This window comes from Prunus persica, chromosome G8 (assembly GCF_000346465.2).
Source record: "Prunus persica cultivar Lovell chromosome G8, Prunus_persica_NCBIv2, whole genome shotgun sequence".
NCBI classification, from domain to species: domain Eukaryota; kingdom Viridiplantae; phylum Streptophyta; class Magnoliopsida; order Rosales; family Rosaceae; genus Prunus; species Prunus persica.
Genome location: NC_034016.1, coordinates 21301459 through 21318814, shown reverse-complemented (window position 1 = coordinate 21318814; position 17356 = coordinate 21301459). Strand labels below are relative to the sequence as shown.

The 17356-nt window shown below is 38.2% G+C and overlaps 3 protein-coding genes across 3 annotated transcripts; 2 read left to right on the top strand and 1 right to left on the bottom strand.

Moving 5' to 3' along the window:
* LOC18766699 (mediator of RNA polymerase II transcription subunit 33B) lies at window positions 280-8624 on the top strand. Its single transcript, XM_020569884.1, has 12 exons — window positions 280-898; window positions 1514-1624; window positions 1789-2136; window positions 2353-2672; window positions 2769-2860; window positions 3703-4060; window positions 4234-4456; window positions 5052-5166; window positions 5251-5412; window positions 6049-6709; window positions 6821-7027; window positions 7270-8624. The coding sequence occupies exons 1-12, from the start codon at window positions 612-614 to the stop codon at window positions 8388-8390; spliced, it is 4005 nt and encodes a 1334-aa protein (XP_020425473.1). The 5' UTR covers window positions 280-611; the 3' UTR covers window positions 8391-8624.
* On the top strand, window positions 10742-13551 carry LOC18766812 (protein PALE CRESS, chloroplastic). The gene is made up of 7 exons (XM_020569995.1): window positions 10742-10936; window positions 11038-11099; window positions 11292-11486; window positions 11597-11683; window positions 12063-12113; window positions 12392-12571; window positions 13064-13551. The coding sequence occupies exons 1-7, from the start codon at window positions 10816-10818 to the stop codon at window positions 13295-13297; spliced, it is 930 nt and encodes a 309-aa protein (XP_020425584.1). The 5' UTR covers window positions 10742-10815; the 3' UTR covers window positions 13298-13551.
* On the bottom strand, window positions 13654-17342 carry LOC18768328 (isoamylase 2, chloroplastic). Its single transcript, XM_007201688.2, has 2 exons — window positions 17042-17342; window positions 13654-16609 (listed from the first exon to the last, which is right to left on the bottom strand). The coding sequence occupies exon 2, from the start codon at window positions 16514-16516 to the stop codon at window positions 13865-13867; it is 2652 nt and encodes an 883-aa protein (XP_007201750.1). The 5' UTR covers window positions 16517-16609; window positions 17042-17342; the 3' UTR covers window positions 13654-13864.

Genomic DNA, 17356 nt, shown 5'->3' with positions numbered 1-17356 from the left:
CCAAATTGGGAATTGCTAGATCCATTCCATTTGTATGTTTCCTTTTTCCCTTCATATATTTCCATGTTGTTGGTGCTCCAGACCTTTCATTTTCGAGATCATTTAAACCACAAAAATCACTCAAATCGGAAATTGTTTAAGCATTCAGTCAATAGTGTGCTAATTTATGTTTAATCAACATTCTATTTATTTAGTTCATTTTGTCAAAAATAATCATTAAATGTTGGTCTAAAAGGAAAAATAAGACAGCTACGATGATCAAACCACATTGCAGAGAATAAGTTAGAGAAAATAGAAAGGAAACCTACAACAGAAGGGTAGTTAGTTAGCTAGCATTTCCCGTCCAAATTCAATCAAAAAAATAGATATATGAGAAACAACGCCTTTTCATGTTTCAGAAAGACACGTATTTGATATCTTTTGCCAGTCAAGTCAACGGTGAACATATACCCGCCTCCTGAACTGACTTTTAAGCTTTTCCTCTCAGTTGAGTCTCCAAACACTATTACACAATTCAGAATCCAAGGGAGCAAAGGAGAACAAAAGAAAAAGGCTCAGATTCTCTCCCTGTAATGAACCCTAATTCCTCTCCAGTCGAAATCTAGAAGACGATGATGGCGGTGTCCGTACAGCAACCGCTGAGCCATCTATGGGACACGGTGCTCCAGCTCACCAAGTCCGCTCAGGACAAGAACAGCGACCCGCTCCTCTGGGCGGTTCAGCTCAGCAACAGCCTCAACTCGGCCGGCGTGGCCTTGCCCTCCGTCGAGCTCGCGCACCTCCTCGTCTCCCACATCTGCTGGGCCAATCACGTGCCCATCACGTGGAAGTTCCTCGAGAAGGCCTTGACCGTCAAGATCGTCCCTCCCATGCTTGTTCTTGCTCTGCTCTCTACCAAGTACTCACCCCTCACTCCCTCACAAATCGTGCTTTTACTGTCATTTTCTTATTTCTAGTCATCATTATTATGTTAAAGTAACTATTTATATTGTTTAGTGTACTGAAGTTGATTGTTTATGGGGTTCAAAGGTTTTATAGTAGATGAAATATCTGATTAGTTACCGAAATCCTACAGTGTGGTTCTTCTCTTTGAATGGTTCTAATATTTGTCGTACTGTGGTTAGGTACATTACATACATAAATTAGGCAAATTATTTAATCCAACTTTAACTATATGGTAATATTTAGGGATGGCTTCGCGTGAAATGCCTGAGTTACTTGTAATAGTCGGTAATTTCCCATTGAATATGCTTCATTATATCTCGGATGGTGGTTTGAAAAGATATTGTAATTCAAGTATGTGCTATCTAGTGTGATGGATCTTATACCTTAAATATATCGTCTTCAACATTTGCACTCACTTTATTCTGTCTTACACTATAGATTGGGTCCTCTTTTTGTTTTATTTTTCCTGTTCTCTACACTTTTTGATGTTCCATTATCAACTATTGTTATACATATGCTTATTTTTTTGGTTAAAATTTGCATTTAATGCTATTGTTGTTTAATACAGGGTTGTTCCAAATCGGCAACTTCACCCTGCAGCATATAGACTTTACATGGAACTTCTTAAGAGACATACATTTTTATTTGCTTCACAATTGAATGGACCAAATTGTCAAAAGTAAGGTTCAGTTTTTCTCTTTTTTGTCGTACAATAATGCATATATAGTAATTTCTTTCCTTCTTTTTTTTGTTTTTTTTGTTTTTTTTTTTTTCTGTCAGTAGATAATTTGCTGTTTTATGCTCACACAATAATTTTTAACTTATGTTTTGATGCAATTACAGGATCATAAAATCCATTGATGATGTTCTGCATCTTTCCCAGCTGTATGGCCTTCAAGTGTGTGAACCTGGAGTTGTTATTGTTGAGTTTGTCTTTTCGATCATATGGCAGTTACTTGATGCATCATTAGATGATGAAGGTTTGCTGGAACTTACCCCAGATAAGAAGTCTAGATGGTCTACCAGGCCAGAAGATATGGAAATAGATGGTCATGATTGCTTTAATGAGAAGAGAAGTGAGCAAAATGAAGGCTTGCAGAAAGCAAATACTGCAATGGCTATTGAGATAATTGTAGAGTTTCTGCAAAACAAAGTAACTTCAAGGATTTTGTGCCTGACACGCCGAAATTTGTAAGGACCTAATTTTTTTTTTTTTCATTTACTTTTGTTTTTTCATTGTGTGCATCTTAATGTTAATCACGTCGTGTTTGTGAGGGAGAAGTGGGAAAACAGCAGTTTTAGTAAGCATGGGTGTATTGTAGTTTGACTAGTTTAAAATCTCATGTTAGAGTTTTGAAAAGTATTATTGAATGAAGATGCCAAATATGTCATCCTTCTTCTTTTTAGGCCGTCACATTGGGGAGGTTTCATTCAGAAAATGCAAGTGCTTGCAGCAAACTCATCAGTTTTGAGGACTTTGAAACATATAACTCCAGAGTCCCTTCTGCAGTTGACATCTGATACACGTCGACTTCTGACTCGGGAATGCAAAATCATTTCACGGCAAGGTTTTCATGCAGTATTGTCTTCTGGGTCTCTGAGGTCTTCTGCTAGTCAATCTCACGGAGTGAGTTCATCTGCTTTTTGGCTTCCCATTGATCTGTTTCTGGAAGATGCTATGGATGGATCAGAAGTAGCAATAATTAGTGCTGTTGAAACCCTTACTGGTGCGGCCAATTCTTTTACAGTAATCTTTCTGTCTTGCAAGCTGATAAGATTCTAGTTCTTTTAGTCAGAGATGTTGATCTGAGTTAATGGTGCAGGTTTAGTAAAGGCTCTGCAGGCAGTTAATAGCACCACATGGCACAATGCATTTTTAGGTTTATGGATTGCAGCCCTTCGACTTGTTCAGAGAGTAAGAATTGGTGCCGACTAGTTTAGAAATATATATCTTTAAAGATCGATTGATGTCTTGTTGTGTGCTGGAAAGGATGATACACAATGCTTTTCAGACTAATTCATGTTTATACCTAAAGCTTGTGTGCGCACACACACACTTCAGTTTTGCAAATGGAAGAGGCATATCTAGAGATATAAGTTTTTACTGGATAAGGTTTTCAAATGCCAATGTTTGCCTGGATCACTCCCTAAACACCCACCACAATATTTATGCATTTGTGATATATGTGTATGAACTGATATGATGCATCAAAAAAGTTTGATTTCAAGTTTTGAGCAGGCTTATCAGGTTACCTCAAGCTGACATCAAACCCTTATTTACGTAAACATGTTAGGGCATCCAAGGGCTTGGCTCATCTGGAGTCTAACCCATGTGGTTTGCAATTCTGTAGCTTGGAATTAAAAAAATGGTAGTTATTTTGGCTCTGCTTTGAGCTATTTAAAAACGCTAGATAAGCCCCTTTTGTTTTGTTTTTGGGGGTGGGGATTTGAAAATATTGATCATAATCCAAATCATCTACTTGTTTCATGGGGATACTAGAAATTTGGAATATGGGATGGAGTTGAAGTAGCTGCTATGTGTCAATCAGAAGTAAAATGTCGAAACATGAAAGGCTCAATTGATGTATGTTCAGATACGTCCTGTATATAATATGTGGGTGTCTCTAAATAACCAGCTTAATTGAATGAAGGAGTTGCTTGTGATTAGATCTTAGCAAGCTTTATTCTTAAGCTTTATATACTCTGTTTCAGTTGTTAACCAGATTGACCTATTATGGCCTTTTCCCTTGTTTATAGGAAAGGGATCCCAGAGAAGGACCTGTCCCTCGTCTTGATACCTGCTTATGCATGTTGTTGTCTATTACGACACTTGCAGTGACTAATATTATTGAAGAAGAGGAAGCTCAGCTGATGGAGGAAATCGAAGGGGATCGTACTAACCAAAGAAAGGAACAAGCTCCAGGAAAGCGTCGCGAGGGTTTAATTATGTGCTTACAGCGGTTGGGTGATTATGAGACCTTATTGACTCCACCTCAGTCTGTTTGTTCGGTAGTCAATCAAGCTGCAGCCAAGGCTATAATGTACAGATCAGGCCTTACAGTCAGTAATGGATACTATGAATCTGTTAGTGTGAATGACGTGCCAATAAATTGCAGTAAGCAATTAATTTTTCCTTCAGATTTGCAATTTGATTTCTGATGGATTTTTAGATTGGGAGGGTATAACGTAGCTTCGGATTTGAGTCTTCATGTGTTAAGACCTTTCATTTGTTGATGTTTCTTTAATTCTTTTTTATAGATCAATTGATTTTTCCTTTTGCACTTACAGTGGGAAACTTACGGCATCTGATTGTTGAGGCTTGTATTGCTCGGAATCTCCTCGACACATCAGCATATTTCTGGCCAGGCTATGTGAGTGCACGTAGCAGCCAAGTACTACGTAATGTGCCTGGCCAAGTGCCTGGCCAAGTCCCTGGTTGGTCTTCGATAATGAAGGGGTCACCTCTAACTCCATCATTGGTTAATGCTTTGGTTGCCACTCCTGCTTCTAGGTATGCTGCTAATTGTATTACTTCAACGTGTGTGTGCGTGTGCATTTTTTTTTTTTTCTCAACTCCAAAGGGAAGGGGGTGGTGATGACCAGGCGTGCGTGCGTGCATGTTTGCAACAAGCTAAAATGAGATATACTGAACATTGGTTGACTCAATCTTGAAATTTCAGTAAATGGTCCGGCTCTACTAGTAGTTAGAAATTTCTATTGAAAGATATAGAAGAGTACAACCCGTACTAGAAATTCCAGAAACCGTTTATTCCATAAGCATTTGCCTGATAATGCTATGGTACATTAGTTGACCTAGATGGATGTTAAACAGTCCCGGTTCTGAGGGAAAGCGAGTAACACTGTATAAACATGAGTCCTATGCCGGATTCATTTATTAGGGGTCAATGATTTTGAGTTTGTATCACTGTTTAGCTCATAACTGTACGTACCAAATAATAACTAAAGTATCCTAATTTTTCTTGACGTAATGACCTGGTCTTCAGTTACACCCTTCTTTTTCCTGAAGCCAGGTATATCAGATGCTCTTTTTTGTAAATTTACCCAGTGGTATGGCAACTGAATTTAAGCTATGGATTTGATGGAAGCTTAGCAGAGATCGAGAAAATATATGAGATTGCAGTCAATGGTTCAGATGAGGAGAAGATATCTGCTGTTACCATCCTTTGTGGGGCTTCTCTTATTCGTGGATGGAATATACAGGTAGGGTCTTTCCCTCCCTCCCTCCCTCTGATTGCCTCTACTCTCCCTGAATGTTGGTCTTATATAGTTATTTGTTGTTTGCAGGAGCACATCTGTCTTTTCATTATAAATTTGCTGTCGCCTCCAGTTCCTGCAGATTACTCAGGGAGCGATAGCCATTTGATCAGCTATGCTTCATTCTTTAATGTTCTTCTGGTTGGGGTATCATCTATAGATACTGTACAGATTTTCTCCTTACTTGGATTGGTATGTTAAATTTTCAAAAACATTTCCTGCCTGATATCTGTATGTTATTGTGGCGTTAAGATCAAATATTTTCCGGTGCTAAATTTAAGAAGACACTATCCTCACATAATACTAGTCGTCATATACACTGAATTATCATCCATATATTGTGGACAAGAAAAGGGCCAAAGAACCTTTTGAATTATTATATTTCCAAATCTATAGAAAGTAGGTTGTAGAAAGGCATTTATAATATGTTATAATATTAATTTCATAATGTGACTAGAATTTGTAGCACCTGAAGCAAGATTCAAGACTCTTTAAACTTTCAAAACTGACAATCAACTCACAAGATATTATTCTGGATCTTGCCTGCAGAATTCAAGGGGCAGGTGGGTGTTGGGCGGGCCTTAGTTTGAATATGGCCTAGTGCTGATAGAGTTAGTAATTTCCTAATAATTTGGAGTGAAAAGGAACAGGTGATATGCTTAAAGGGGTCCATTCCATCAATGAATTATGGAATTTAAAGAAAAGAACAGTGCAGAGCCCTTATTGATATAGTTAAGATAGCAAATGGTCTTCTGTGTAATGGAATGAAATTTTTTTCAAAGCCGTCATTTTTTACTACAACTAATGTTATTTGCCATTCAAATCTAGGTTCCACTACTTGCAGCTGCATTGATGCCCATTTGCGAAGTTTTTGGGTCAAGCGTTCCCAATATCTCATGGACCCCTACAACAGGGGAAGAACTCTCATGCCATGCAGTGTTCTCAAATGCTTTTACACTTCTATTGAGGTTATGGAGATTTGATCATCCACCTCTTGAACACGTGATGGGGGACTTGCCAACTGTGGGAAACCAAGTTGGTCCAGAATACCTATTGGTGCTTCGAAACTCTCGATTAGCATCCTTAGGTAATTCTCCCATGGATCGAATCAAAAGCAGAAGAGTTTCAAAATTTATAACCTTCCCTTCAGAAACCATTACCATGGATCGCTTTCCAAAATTGAAACTCTGGTACCAGCAGCATCAAAAATGTATTTGTTCCACCCTCTCTGGGCTTGTACCTGGGACTCCTGTTCATCAGATTGTTGATGCACTCCTAACCATGATGTTTAGAAAAATAAATAGAAGCAGTCAGCCTTTGACTCCTGCGACTTCAGGTAGTAGTAATTCATCTGCGTCGGGAACGGATGAGTCCTCTATTAGACTCAAGGTGCCAGCGTGGGATATCCTTGAAGCAACTCCATTTGTGCTTGATGCTGCTCTTACTGCTTGTGCCCATGGAAGACTTTCTCCCCGTGAACTGGCTACAGGTTTGTTGAACTCTCTTTACGGATTAATAGAAAAGCAGGACTGTGAGATTCCTGTGACAAAGTTGTAAAGTTGGTTAAGGTTTGTTAACTTTGTTACATGCTTTATCTCAGGACTGAAGGAGCTTGCTGATTATCTTCCAGCAACTTTGGCAACCATGGTAAGCTATTTTTCAGCTGAAGTAACAAGGGGAATATGGAAGCCAGCTTGTATGAATGGAACTGATTGGCCAAGCCCTGCTGCAAATTTATCAATTGTTGAGCAGCAGATAAAAAAAATCCTAGCTGCCACTGGTGTTGATGTTCCTAGCCTTGCAGTAGGTATGTTATGATTGAAAAATGAAAGATCTTTTTTAAAGAACTTTTTTGTTTTTCCAGATTATGGTTGAAAAATGAAAGATCTCCATATATCGCCTCTAAAGTCTGATCCAACTTGTTGAGAAAAATTATGTCAGTTGTACTCTCGTGATGAAAAATGAGAATATGTTTGGTTGAGATTTAAGTTGTTAACTTCTGATAGTTATCCTGTTAACACTGTTATGCCTTTACATTATTGCTTGCAGGTGGGAGCGCTCCAGCTATGCTTCCCTTACCATTTGCTGCCCTTGTTAGTCTCACGATAACTTATAAACTTGATAGAGCCTCTGAGCGTGCCCTAACCCTGATTGGGCCAGCACTGAATTCCCTAGCTGCTGGTTGCCCTTGGCCATGCATGCCCATCCTAGCCTCATTGTGGGCCCAGAAGGTAAAGCGCTGGAGTGACTACCTTGTGTTTACTGCATCTCAAACTGTGTTCCACCACAATGGTGATGCAGTGGTCCAGCTTCTCAAGAGCTGCTTTACATCCACTCTCGGGCTAAGTTCCTCCCGCGCTTACAGTAATGGCAGCGTGGGTGCCCTCCTTGGCCATGGCTTTGGTTCCCATTTCTCTGGTGGGATCTCTCCTGTTGCCCCCGGAATTCTTTACCTACGTGTGCATCGGTCCGTCAGGGATGTAATGTTCATGACAGAAGAGGTGCTCTCTCTTTTAATGTTCTCCGTTCGAGACATTGCAAGTTGTGGGTTGCCCAGAGATAGAGTGGACAGATTGAAGAAGATCAAGCATGGGATGAGATATGGCCAGGTTTCTCTTGCCGCGGCAATGGCACGAGTCAGGATCGCAGCTACACTTGGAGCCACTTTAGTTTGGATATCTGGTGGGTCTAATTTAGTTCAGTCCTTGATCAAAGAAACTCTACCGTCTTGGTTCATCTCCACGCATGGTTTGGATCAGGAAGGCAGAGAATCTGGAGGCATGGTTGCCATGCTGGGTGGCTATGCCCTTGCATATTTCGCAGTGCTGTGCGGGACATTCGCTTGGGGTGTGGACTCCGTGACGCCGGCATCAAAGCGGCGGCCAAAAGTTCTCGGGGCGCATTTAGAATTTCTGGCTAGCGCACTGGATGGGAAAATATCACTGGGTTGTGATTGGGCCATGTGGCGGGCATATGTATCCGGGTTTGTGAGCTTGATGGTGGCTTGCACGCAGAAGTGGGTGCTGGAAGTTGATGTGGAAGTGTTGAAGAGGCTGAGCAAGGAGCTTAGGCGGTTGAATGAGGAGGAATTGGCTCTGGCCCTGCTAGGGCTTGGCGGGGTAGGGGCCATGGGCGCAGCAGCTGAGCTAGCCATTGAATGCGAGGTTTAAGAAGACGACTGACTGGCTGGCTTGTGTATGTCGTCTCGTATGATATCCTTCTTGAGATGGAGAGATTGGGATTATATAACTATATATAAGATTATTTTTTGGGAGAAAATGTAGCTTATTCATGTAAATTTCAAGCAGGATTTTTCTTTTGGAAAAAAAAAAATTGTTTTGATGCTTCTATACATAACTTGAAATAGTAGAAAATGATGTGATCAATGAAAGAGGTTTTCATGCAAATCACAAAGAATGTTTAGGGTGTTGGCTTAATGAGCTTATAACTCGACGGGCATCCTAAATAATGTATTTTTCTTCACTGAAATTTGACGGCACAACTTTTTTTTATTTTTTATGATCAATTTGAACACAAGGTCAATGTGCAAGACTTCAAAGAAATAAGTTAATTATTATTTATTAAGTAATATAATTTATGAAGTTAATTACAATAATTAATACTAATAGAAATAATAATTAAATAAGGGTAAGATATTATTTAATTACCAAAAAAAAAAATATTTATTGACCTAAAGAAAAAGAAAAGGATATGCTTTTGAATTTTAAAATATTCGAATATATTTAACGAGTATAGCCGGGCGGCTATACTCGTTAAAAATATTCTTAAAGAGGTATTCTGTTATAAAATAACCTGGAATATGTGCGAATATTGAGCTGCACGTAAAGTAGATGAGACACAGTATTTAACGAGGTTCGGCTATGCCTACGTCCCCGGAGAGCAGCAGTAGTAACTTTTCCACTATGTAAAATAATAGGGCTACAACTTTAGTGTTTACAATATGTGTGGCTCACTGAATTTTCTCTCTAGGAAAATTTCTCTCTGCTCTCTCTTTCCTCTTTCTTCCTTCTCTTCCTCTTGTCTCTTTCCTTTTCTCTCTTTCCTCTTTTCTCTTTCTCCTACTTTCTTTCCTCTTCTCTCTTCTCTCTTTCTTTCCTCTTCTTTGTTTCTTTCCTCTTCTTTTTCCGTTTCTCCCTTTCTCTTCTTTTCTTCTCTTCTCTTCTCTCTTCTTTGTTTCTTTCCTCTTCTTTTTCTTTCCTCTTCTTTTCTTCTCTTCCCTTTCACTTTGCAGGTTGCCTATTTATAGGCATTGATAAATGGCACCCGTGATTCATCTTCACTATTCACTATTCACCCGTGAATAAACTCATGCACCAAAGTCTACAAACAAATAGTAAGTGGGCTCCACTACTTTATACTTTACAACATATTCGAATATTTTAAGAGGTATTCGATTATTTTAACACTATAGCCGTCCGGCTATACTCTTTAAATATTCGAATTTACTTAAAACGTATAGCCGCACGGCTATACTCTTAAAATATTGCTTTTAATAGTATAGCCGCGCGGCTACACTGTTTAAAAATTCAAAACATAGTCTTTTAAAAGAAAATAGTAATTAACTTATTTTTTCACTTTAATATTCATCTGGACAAAATTTTCTTCGGAATAGCCAATTACTTAATATTTTTAATTGAGTAATATCTTAGTTTTATTTAATTAATAATTAGCTTTTAGTTTTTTTTATTGAATATTTAGTATTTAAATATTTTCATTAATTTAATAAATTACTTAATAAATAGTAATTAATTATTTTGAATTATTTTATGCATTAAAAAATTATTTTTAATTTCTAAAATTATTTTAAAAATAGTTTTGATTATTTAAAAATCCTAGAAAATTAGTTTAAGTACCCAAAAATATTTTAAAATTTATTTCAGTATTCCAAAAATGGATTTTAGTCTCCAAACCTTAAATTCAAATCACAACGTGATTCGATAATATCAAGTACATATTGGAGTTTGAATGAAATATATGAACTTGAGTTCCACATTGAAAAATGAGAGAAAGTCACTCCTCTTTAGAAGTGTGTGTGAGTCTTCACACATGTACTATATAGAAGATGGGCCTAGTGGAGTGGAGCTTGGGCCTCATTATATATACATAATAATTAATATTTAATAATTGTAAACTTGACTAGATTTAAAATTAAAATTAAAATTTTCAAACAACACCACTAATTTTTTTAATTTTTATTAATGAAATTTCTATTTTAAGGATCATTTATTGCCAAAAAAAAAGGGTTAAAAAGTGGCATAAATTGAATATTGAAACAAAAAAGAAGAGGATCGACAGTAAGATTGTAAGAAAATGATTTATAAAAAAAATATTTAACCCAATTTTGTACTCTAGTTTATAGTACTCTATAGAAATATGCGGTTTTTAAAAAAATTCACTATTTTTTTTTTGGTCAATAAAAAAATACATCAGTATTGTCTTTTTAATTTATAGCTTGTATTTTAAAGTAGAATATCGCTTCTATTTTTAGAGTTACCAAATGTTTCCGAACATAAAAAGTTGGCGAACGCTCAGAGTCTGGCTCAGTAAAGAGTCGGTGAGTGAAAACAAAGAGAAATGGAAGCAAGGGTGTTCCCGCTAACGTGCACAGCGCTTCCACTCTCACCTGCGTCATCATCTTCATCTCATGGAAGGCTCTGGCCCTCTCCTTTCAAGCCCAAACATGCACCTAAAACAGGCACGTACTATTAATTTGATAACCTTTCAGTGCTCTCACATCACTTGGTTTTCAATTTTTTCTTCCTAAAGTTGTATGTTTTCTGGGTTTTTTTATTTCAGTTTTGAGGAAGAGCAAGGAAGAGCCACTGTTAGAAGGTCTTCCCAAAGAGTATTACGACGATGTAAGTGCCCTTTATCCTTAATTGGCCAAATGGGTATCCAAATTTCATATTTTTCTCGTTTAGAATCAGATAACATGAATTTTTGTATGAAGATGTGTTCTGTTTTTGTTCTGTTATGCCAAATTCAATATTATTTGTTAGCATATTTATAGTTTTGGAAGCTGGAACTGGAAGTAAGCTTTTCTAAATTAGGAATGGCAAGCTCGGCAAAGGGAGAAAACAAAGGAGTTGCATCAAAGACGTCAAGAGGAAGATGAAGAGGAGGAAAGAAAGGTTGAAGAGTATCGCGAAATTGGCATGAGATTGAAGGGTTATCCGGAAGAAGATGTTCGGAAAGCTCGGAAATTGATTTCCAGCTTTATCAGAGCAGCCGAAGAAGTGGAAGAGGTAATATCAGTAACCGTGAACACTTTCAATTCCTTATGTATGCTTTGTTGAAATTTCCTACTTCAGCTCAGACTGTGGGTTAATTGATGTTCATTATGTAATATATGCAGAAAATTGAGGAAGCTGCTGAGAAAGGAGAATTGACTGAACTTGTTTTGATGGTCATATGGAATCGTCTTGACCTCGCTCGACGTGATGTAAGTTGATCGTGGAATGTCTTTAACATTTTCCTCGTTAATCAGCCTAATGCCTTAATAATATCAAAATTCTGGTCAAGAAAATGTAATGTATTTATTTTCACAAGATTGGTTTAGGATAGTTATTAAAAGACTGATTTAGTGCTAGAAATGAAGATGCTATTTTCATATCCTATAAGTTAGTAGCTGGCTTCAATAAACTGGCCAGCCTTGCTGATAGCTTGAGATCAGCAAACTCAAACTAACGAGTAGTTTCGGATTAGTCTAATGTTATAGATAACCTATAATAACATTTTCCTCGTTACTCTCTCACATTTCCTCATTGTTCTCTTTCCTCTTTCCAGCTTATTGATTTTAGGTATTTATGACCTTTTTACAGGAAGAAAAGGATGTTATTAGAAGTCTTGATTTGTTATACAGAAGGGTTGAGGTATGAGTTGCTGTCTTCCTATTCTAAGTTCTAGCTATGAAATTGTTGATTTTAGCATTTTGGAACCAGCTGTTAACTTGTTATACTTTTGGTTTCGTTACTAGTGGGATAATTTTGAGCTGTTGTGATTACTGAATGGTTTCAGCCTAGAATATCTTGCAGAATTAGTTTAAACTAGCCTTTATACCCCCTAAGCTCTTTGTGCATAATCTTATTTGCTTCTTTTTTCCATTCTTGGAAAGAAAATCACAAAATCTAAGTTTTACTCGACATTTTAGGCTGAGATTTTGAAACGGGAGGCTACTCCTGCCATGAGACTGCTCAATGATCTTTTGAATATGCATGATGGGTATGATGGTGAAGGATGGCTGAAGGAATGCAAAAAGCGCATGGTTGATACTTTTCCACGAGAGGATCCATTTAGCATTCTCGTTCCAGAAGGATTTGATATTGATAAGGTATGCTGCAAATATGCATATTGCAGGCTTATGATTGAGTTGTTTTCAGATTTCCTCTTTTCCACAGGTTTTGAATGTCTGGCTTTTAGGTTCAGTCTTTGTTAGTGTTTCATTATTCTATCGTGTGAAGGTTTCTTTCATGGGAATTTTTTGTATAAGCTTCTTAAAAAAAGGGTGGGGGTTGTACTGTTGGCTATTTAAGCAAGTTCAAAAGGAATTAGACGATTGAAGTCCCATTTACTCCGACCCACCCTATCATTCTTTCTAGGGAATACCATAATGAGATAATATTGGAGTTAGTATAGATTGTTATTACACTTCAGCATGCAAATGAACATTGTTGGACACAACTTTTCTGTCCCTAAATAAATTTAACTATTCACAGATGATTTTGATTCAACTCTTTAATAGATGATGTTGTCCACAAGGTTATGTAATTGTTAATTTAATTTCGTCATTTCTGAATTTTTTTATTCGGCTATCCTCCATCAGCATCAGGGACCACTCCGGCTACCACTTGAAGCTGATGATGTTCTATTGAGGGTAGACTTTGTCAGAGAAGTTGATGCATTGCTACAAGAGGTTAAGGCCGAGCAAAATGAAGTACAAAATGCACAAGGGCTTGATGCTGAGTCCATTGCAAGTAGGTTGAAGCAGCAGGAGAAGCAGCGGGCAATACGCTTGGTAGAAGCTGTACTAGACCTGGCCATTAATTTGAAGTGGTAGCAATATTGCATTTTTATTTTTGTTTTAGTTTTTGTAGCCTTTTCTTCTTCTTGCTAAAGGTTTTCTTTTCTTGGGGGAGAGGGGGCTGTTGCAGTCAGATCCCCTGTTATGGCAGCATTAAGCTCTTCAGTCTCTTACAGGATTCCATAAGTAATTATTCGAGTACAAAACTCCTATATGCAAGGACATTGTGTATTTGCCTTTGGTTTTTGGCTTTTGGCTTTCAAACGATCAAAGATTCAATGTCTGAACCACCCATGCTGATTCCACTTGGTATATAAGAAAGGGTTAATTTCAGTTTGGTACCTTGAACTTCAGGGCACCAAACTGAAATTAACCCTATAAGAAAAGACGAATTTCCTGAATAATTATTTTATTGCTTTAATTAAAAATTGAAGGCATTGAAATTACAGGAAAGGCTGTTGAATTTACATAGAATTTACAGCAGTGCCCTATGTGCTACTATACTGCACTTCAATGGTCTTATTATCTAAGTATCCTATCAAAAGTTAACCAACGAAATAATAATATTCCACAATGTAATTGAATATGGATCAACTAACAAAGTTACAAGCTTCTGGCTTCAAATAGAGCACAACTGTGAGACTTCATTTCATATGCAAATAAACCCACAATTTGCTCAACGACGGGCTCACCATCAGTAGAGAAAAAACCTGGGAATGGAAGAGCTGTGTCGACCAAACGGCGCCATCCCATACCTTCCAGGGGCGGAGGCAGAACAACGGTCTCTGAATGATCAGCTGCACTGAAGGCAACAAATAAGTCTCCCCATGAATGAGAAGATTCATCCCCTGGTTGGTTCACTTCATCTTCGTCTGCTTTCAACCTCATGGCAAGGAATTTGCGGGACGGATCTTCCCATCTTGGAGGAGTTTGATCACTCTCATACCAGCCAATATTTTCTTCTTTCAAGAAGTTCCTCTTCTGAAGAAGGTCACTACGCCTCTTCCTAAATGAACTTAAAAATGCGATAAATTGTGTGGTTTGAGTAGCAAAACCTGTTTCCAGTGCATTCCAATCGAAAGCTTTTCTGTCACTGTATGCAGGGGAACCACCAGTGGACTGTCCACACTCATCTCCCATATTAAGAACAGGAACGCCCAGTGAAACAAACAAGATAAAGAGAAAATTACGAATTTGTTTAAGCCGTCTTTCTAGTACAGCAGTTTTATTTGTAGGTCCTTCTTCCCCGCAGTTCCAACTCAGTTCTGATGCTAACTCAACACCACTGAAACTAACAAGGTCCACAAGAGGAAGTCCAGAATTCCTGGAAATAAAATTGAAAGCGAATGCCGGGCCTCGTCCATCCGAGAAGATGTCCCCGTTCCCACAAAGCCGTGTAGCAAGGTCACTGAGAAGACCCTCACCCCTCAAAAAGTTTCTTACATCATTACAGAATTTTGTGTTTACTTCTGCCCATCTCCTCCAATGAGGAAAATGAGTTTCCTTTGGCGCCATGCCATGAGGGTCCCAGCAATCTGCAATGATCTTGGTCTTCGAAAGTAGTGGATCAAAAGCAATTGCTTCAACCAAAGGTGGGCGAGATAAGTATTCACCATTGAACCCTCGCAAGAGAGATGATGCATTTATGAAAAAAAAACCATCGACGTGAAACTCAGTCACCCAGTACCGAAGACTATCCAATACCAGTTGCTGCACAATAGGGTAGTTACAATTCAAAGCATTTCTGGCTTCCAAATCCTCAACCTCATTTACATGATAATAAGATGAAATATCGATTCCTTGCAGAGCTTCACCCTCAGCAGTATGGGTGAAAACAACTTCCAGTAGGACCTCTATTCCATTGGCATGAAATTTCCTCACCATCTCTTTCATGGAATTGACAGCTGATACAGGGCCTCTAGAAGGTCCAAAACAATCCATTGGTGAGAAGAAATGGTGAGGGAAATATGGACCCTTTTGCTCATCAAATGGGAAAATGGGCTCTAATAAAACTGCATTCACACCCAGATCTTTAAAATGCTCTAACTTCTCTGTCAAACCTGAAAAGCTGCCTCCTATATTAGTTGGTAGCTGACTGGACTTGTGCTCTGTAAAACGCGTCACGTTCAACCGATAAACCACTAGTTTTTCCATACTTAAGTCAGGTCGAACATCACCAGCCCAGTCAAAAGCAGGTTCTTCGCATAGTCTTCCAAGATACTTCAACCCTGTTCCATGATTATTAGGAATAGATTTCGCAATGACCTTAGCATATGGATCCAGCAGGACATGCCCTTCATCAAAGTTATTTTTGTTTGTCAGCAGAAGGTTCCCCTTAAATTTATAACCATAGCTCACAAAAGACCATGCACTTCCAAATGACACATGCCAAATGTCACCTGATCGATTGACATATGGATCTAGATCAAGCTCCAAAGCAGGTTTTTCAGCTGTGGTGTTATCATACAAGCATAAAGCCACACTCTCTGCATTTCTTGAAAAAATGGCAAAGTTCATGGATCCATCATTAGAAAAGGTGAGACCCAATGGACCAGGATAACCTCGACCAAAACCAACTGGGACACAAAAATTTGTCTTCCTATGGCTTCTTATCTCCATATCACTCACATTAGCATCTGCTGGAGAAGTCAAAATAAATGAGAAATAGAAAGGGATTTGTTTAGCCTCAAACTCCAATTCGAGAGTAAACCTGCCGGAAGAAGTCTGAATGAGTGGAGTTTCGAGGGTGGTAGTTGTGTCATTTGGGGTTGAACTTTTGAAGTCTAATGGCACAAAACAGGATGAATCAGCTCTATACATGCCCCAACGCAGTACTAGTCTTCTATCATTGCTAGACAGGTGTGAAGATGGAACTTCAATATTCACAGTGTACTTGGCATTTCTCTTTCTAACAAAGACATTTACCACGTCCCCAATTTCTGTCCTAAATAGATAAGTTGATACCTTGTCTATTTCTTCAGTTTCAGTACCAGTGGAGAATCTTTGCTCCATTGGCTCAACAGAAACTTGGGATTTAGCATACACTTTCAAGTTATGATCCCGTGGCAGGTTTTCGTTGATATTCTGCACAACTTCTCGGAAAACTAGCTTTCTTTCTGCATCCAGTTTTACAAAACCATGCATAGCTTTGTCCCTGTGTCTAAAACCATTGGTAGCTGTCAGCTTAGATGATTCAGTGATTCCACAGTTAAAACAACAGGCCTGTATTGCAATTGAAAGCGGAAGAGTTGCCATCTACAGTCTCAAAGGTGGAGAATTGCAAACCAGATTGCAGACCGAAACTCTTGCAAGCAATAAGATCTCCCTACTCAAATGCAAACAGGTACTCTGTTCAAAAGAAGTATACAAAAAATATCATTAAATGTAGACGAATTTGCCAATATCTCTAATATTGGATCCAAAAAATCATCTTCTCAGATATCATTAACTTCTTAAATCACTGGCAATTCAATGTTTCAAGCTGTAACATAAAATTGCAATGACAACATTTTCAAAGATGGAACATTTCCAATCAAAGAAAGAATAGGATCCATGAGAGGGTCATCAATAATAAAAAAAAAACTACGTCAATCAAGAAAAGAAGTTAAACCCAGTTGCCATTTTGAGAAAATCTCGATGGCCGTTCAGAATTCTAGTATAAATGATCAAAATCTACCCATATATCAATGGCATCGTCAGCTAAGCAACGAGACAGAAACTCACAAAACACTAACGAACTGAAAGATTCAATCACAACAAAGTGAGAGGTATTGAACTTACATCATTGGATTTCTTCAGTAAAAATCAGACTGATGCACCAGGAGTGATCGGAGAGAAAGAATGAGACCAATCAGAGTGGAGGGGCAGGAAGACAAGAGCGGAGAGGTGTGAGCTTGTCGTTTTATCGAAAAATCGCATTTTAATGGCCGCACAACGCAGCAAAGCTGATTGAGATCGAGATAGGACAGCTTGAATTGATGGGTGACAGTGAGCCTGAATTGTTATAATGAAATTTCCATGGGTAAGATGCTCGATCTTAACCGTTCGATTTTCGCCAAAATTGTATACTTTCCTTCTCTTTCTGGTAGGTAAATA

What these genes read in the sequence shown, in the direction of transcription:
- LOC18766699 (XM_020569884.1), top strand. Translation starts at nt 612, where the DNA reads ATGATGGCGGTGTCCGTACAGCAACCGCTGAGCCATCTATGGGACACG. An exon ending in GTTGCCACTCCTGCTTCTAG is followed by an intron (nt 4,457 to 5,051) that starts GTATGCTGCTAA and finishes ATTTGATGGAAG; the next exon opens with CTTAGCAGAGATCGAGAAAA. An exon ending in TTCGTGGATGGAATATACAG is followed by an intron (nt 5,167 to 5,250) that starts GTAGGGTCTTTC and finishes TGTTGTTTGCAG; the next exon opens with GAGCACATCTGTCTTTTCAT.
- LOC18766812 (XM_020569995.1), top strand. Translation starts at nt 10,816, where the DNA reads ATGGAAGCAAGGGTGTTCCCGCTAACGTGCACAGCGCTTCCACTCTCA. An exon ending in CAAACATGCACCTAAAACAG is followed by an intron (nt 10,937 to 11,037) that starts GCACGTACTATT and finishes TTTTTATTTCAG; the next exon opens with TTTTGAGGAAGAGCAAGGAA. An exon ending in AAGGATTTGATATTGATAAG is followed by an intron (nt 12,572 to 13,063) that starts GTATGCTGCAAA and finishes ATCCTCCATCAG; the next exon opens with CATCAGGGACCACTCCGGCT.
- LOC18768328 (XM_007201688.2), bottom strand. Translation starts at nt 16,516, where the DNA reads ATGGCAACTCTTCCGCTTTCAATTGCAATACAGGCCTGTTGTTTTAAC.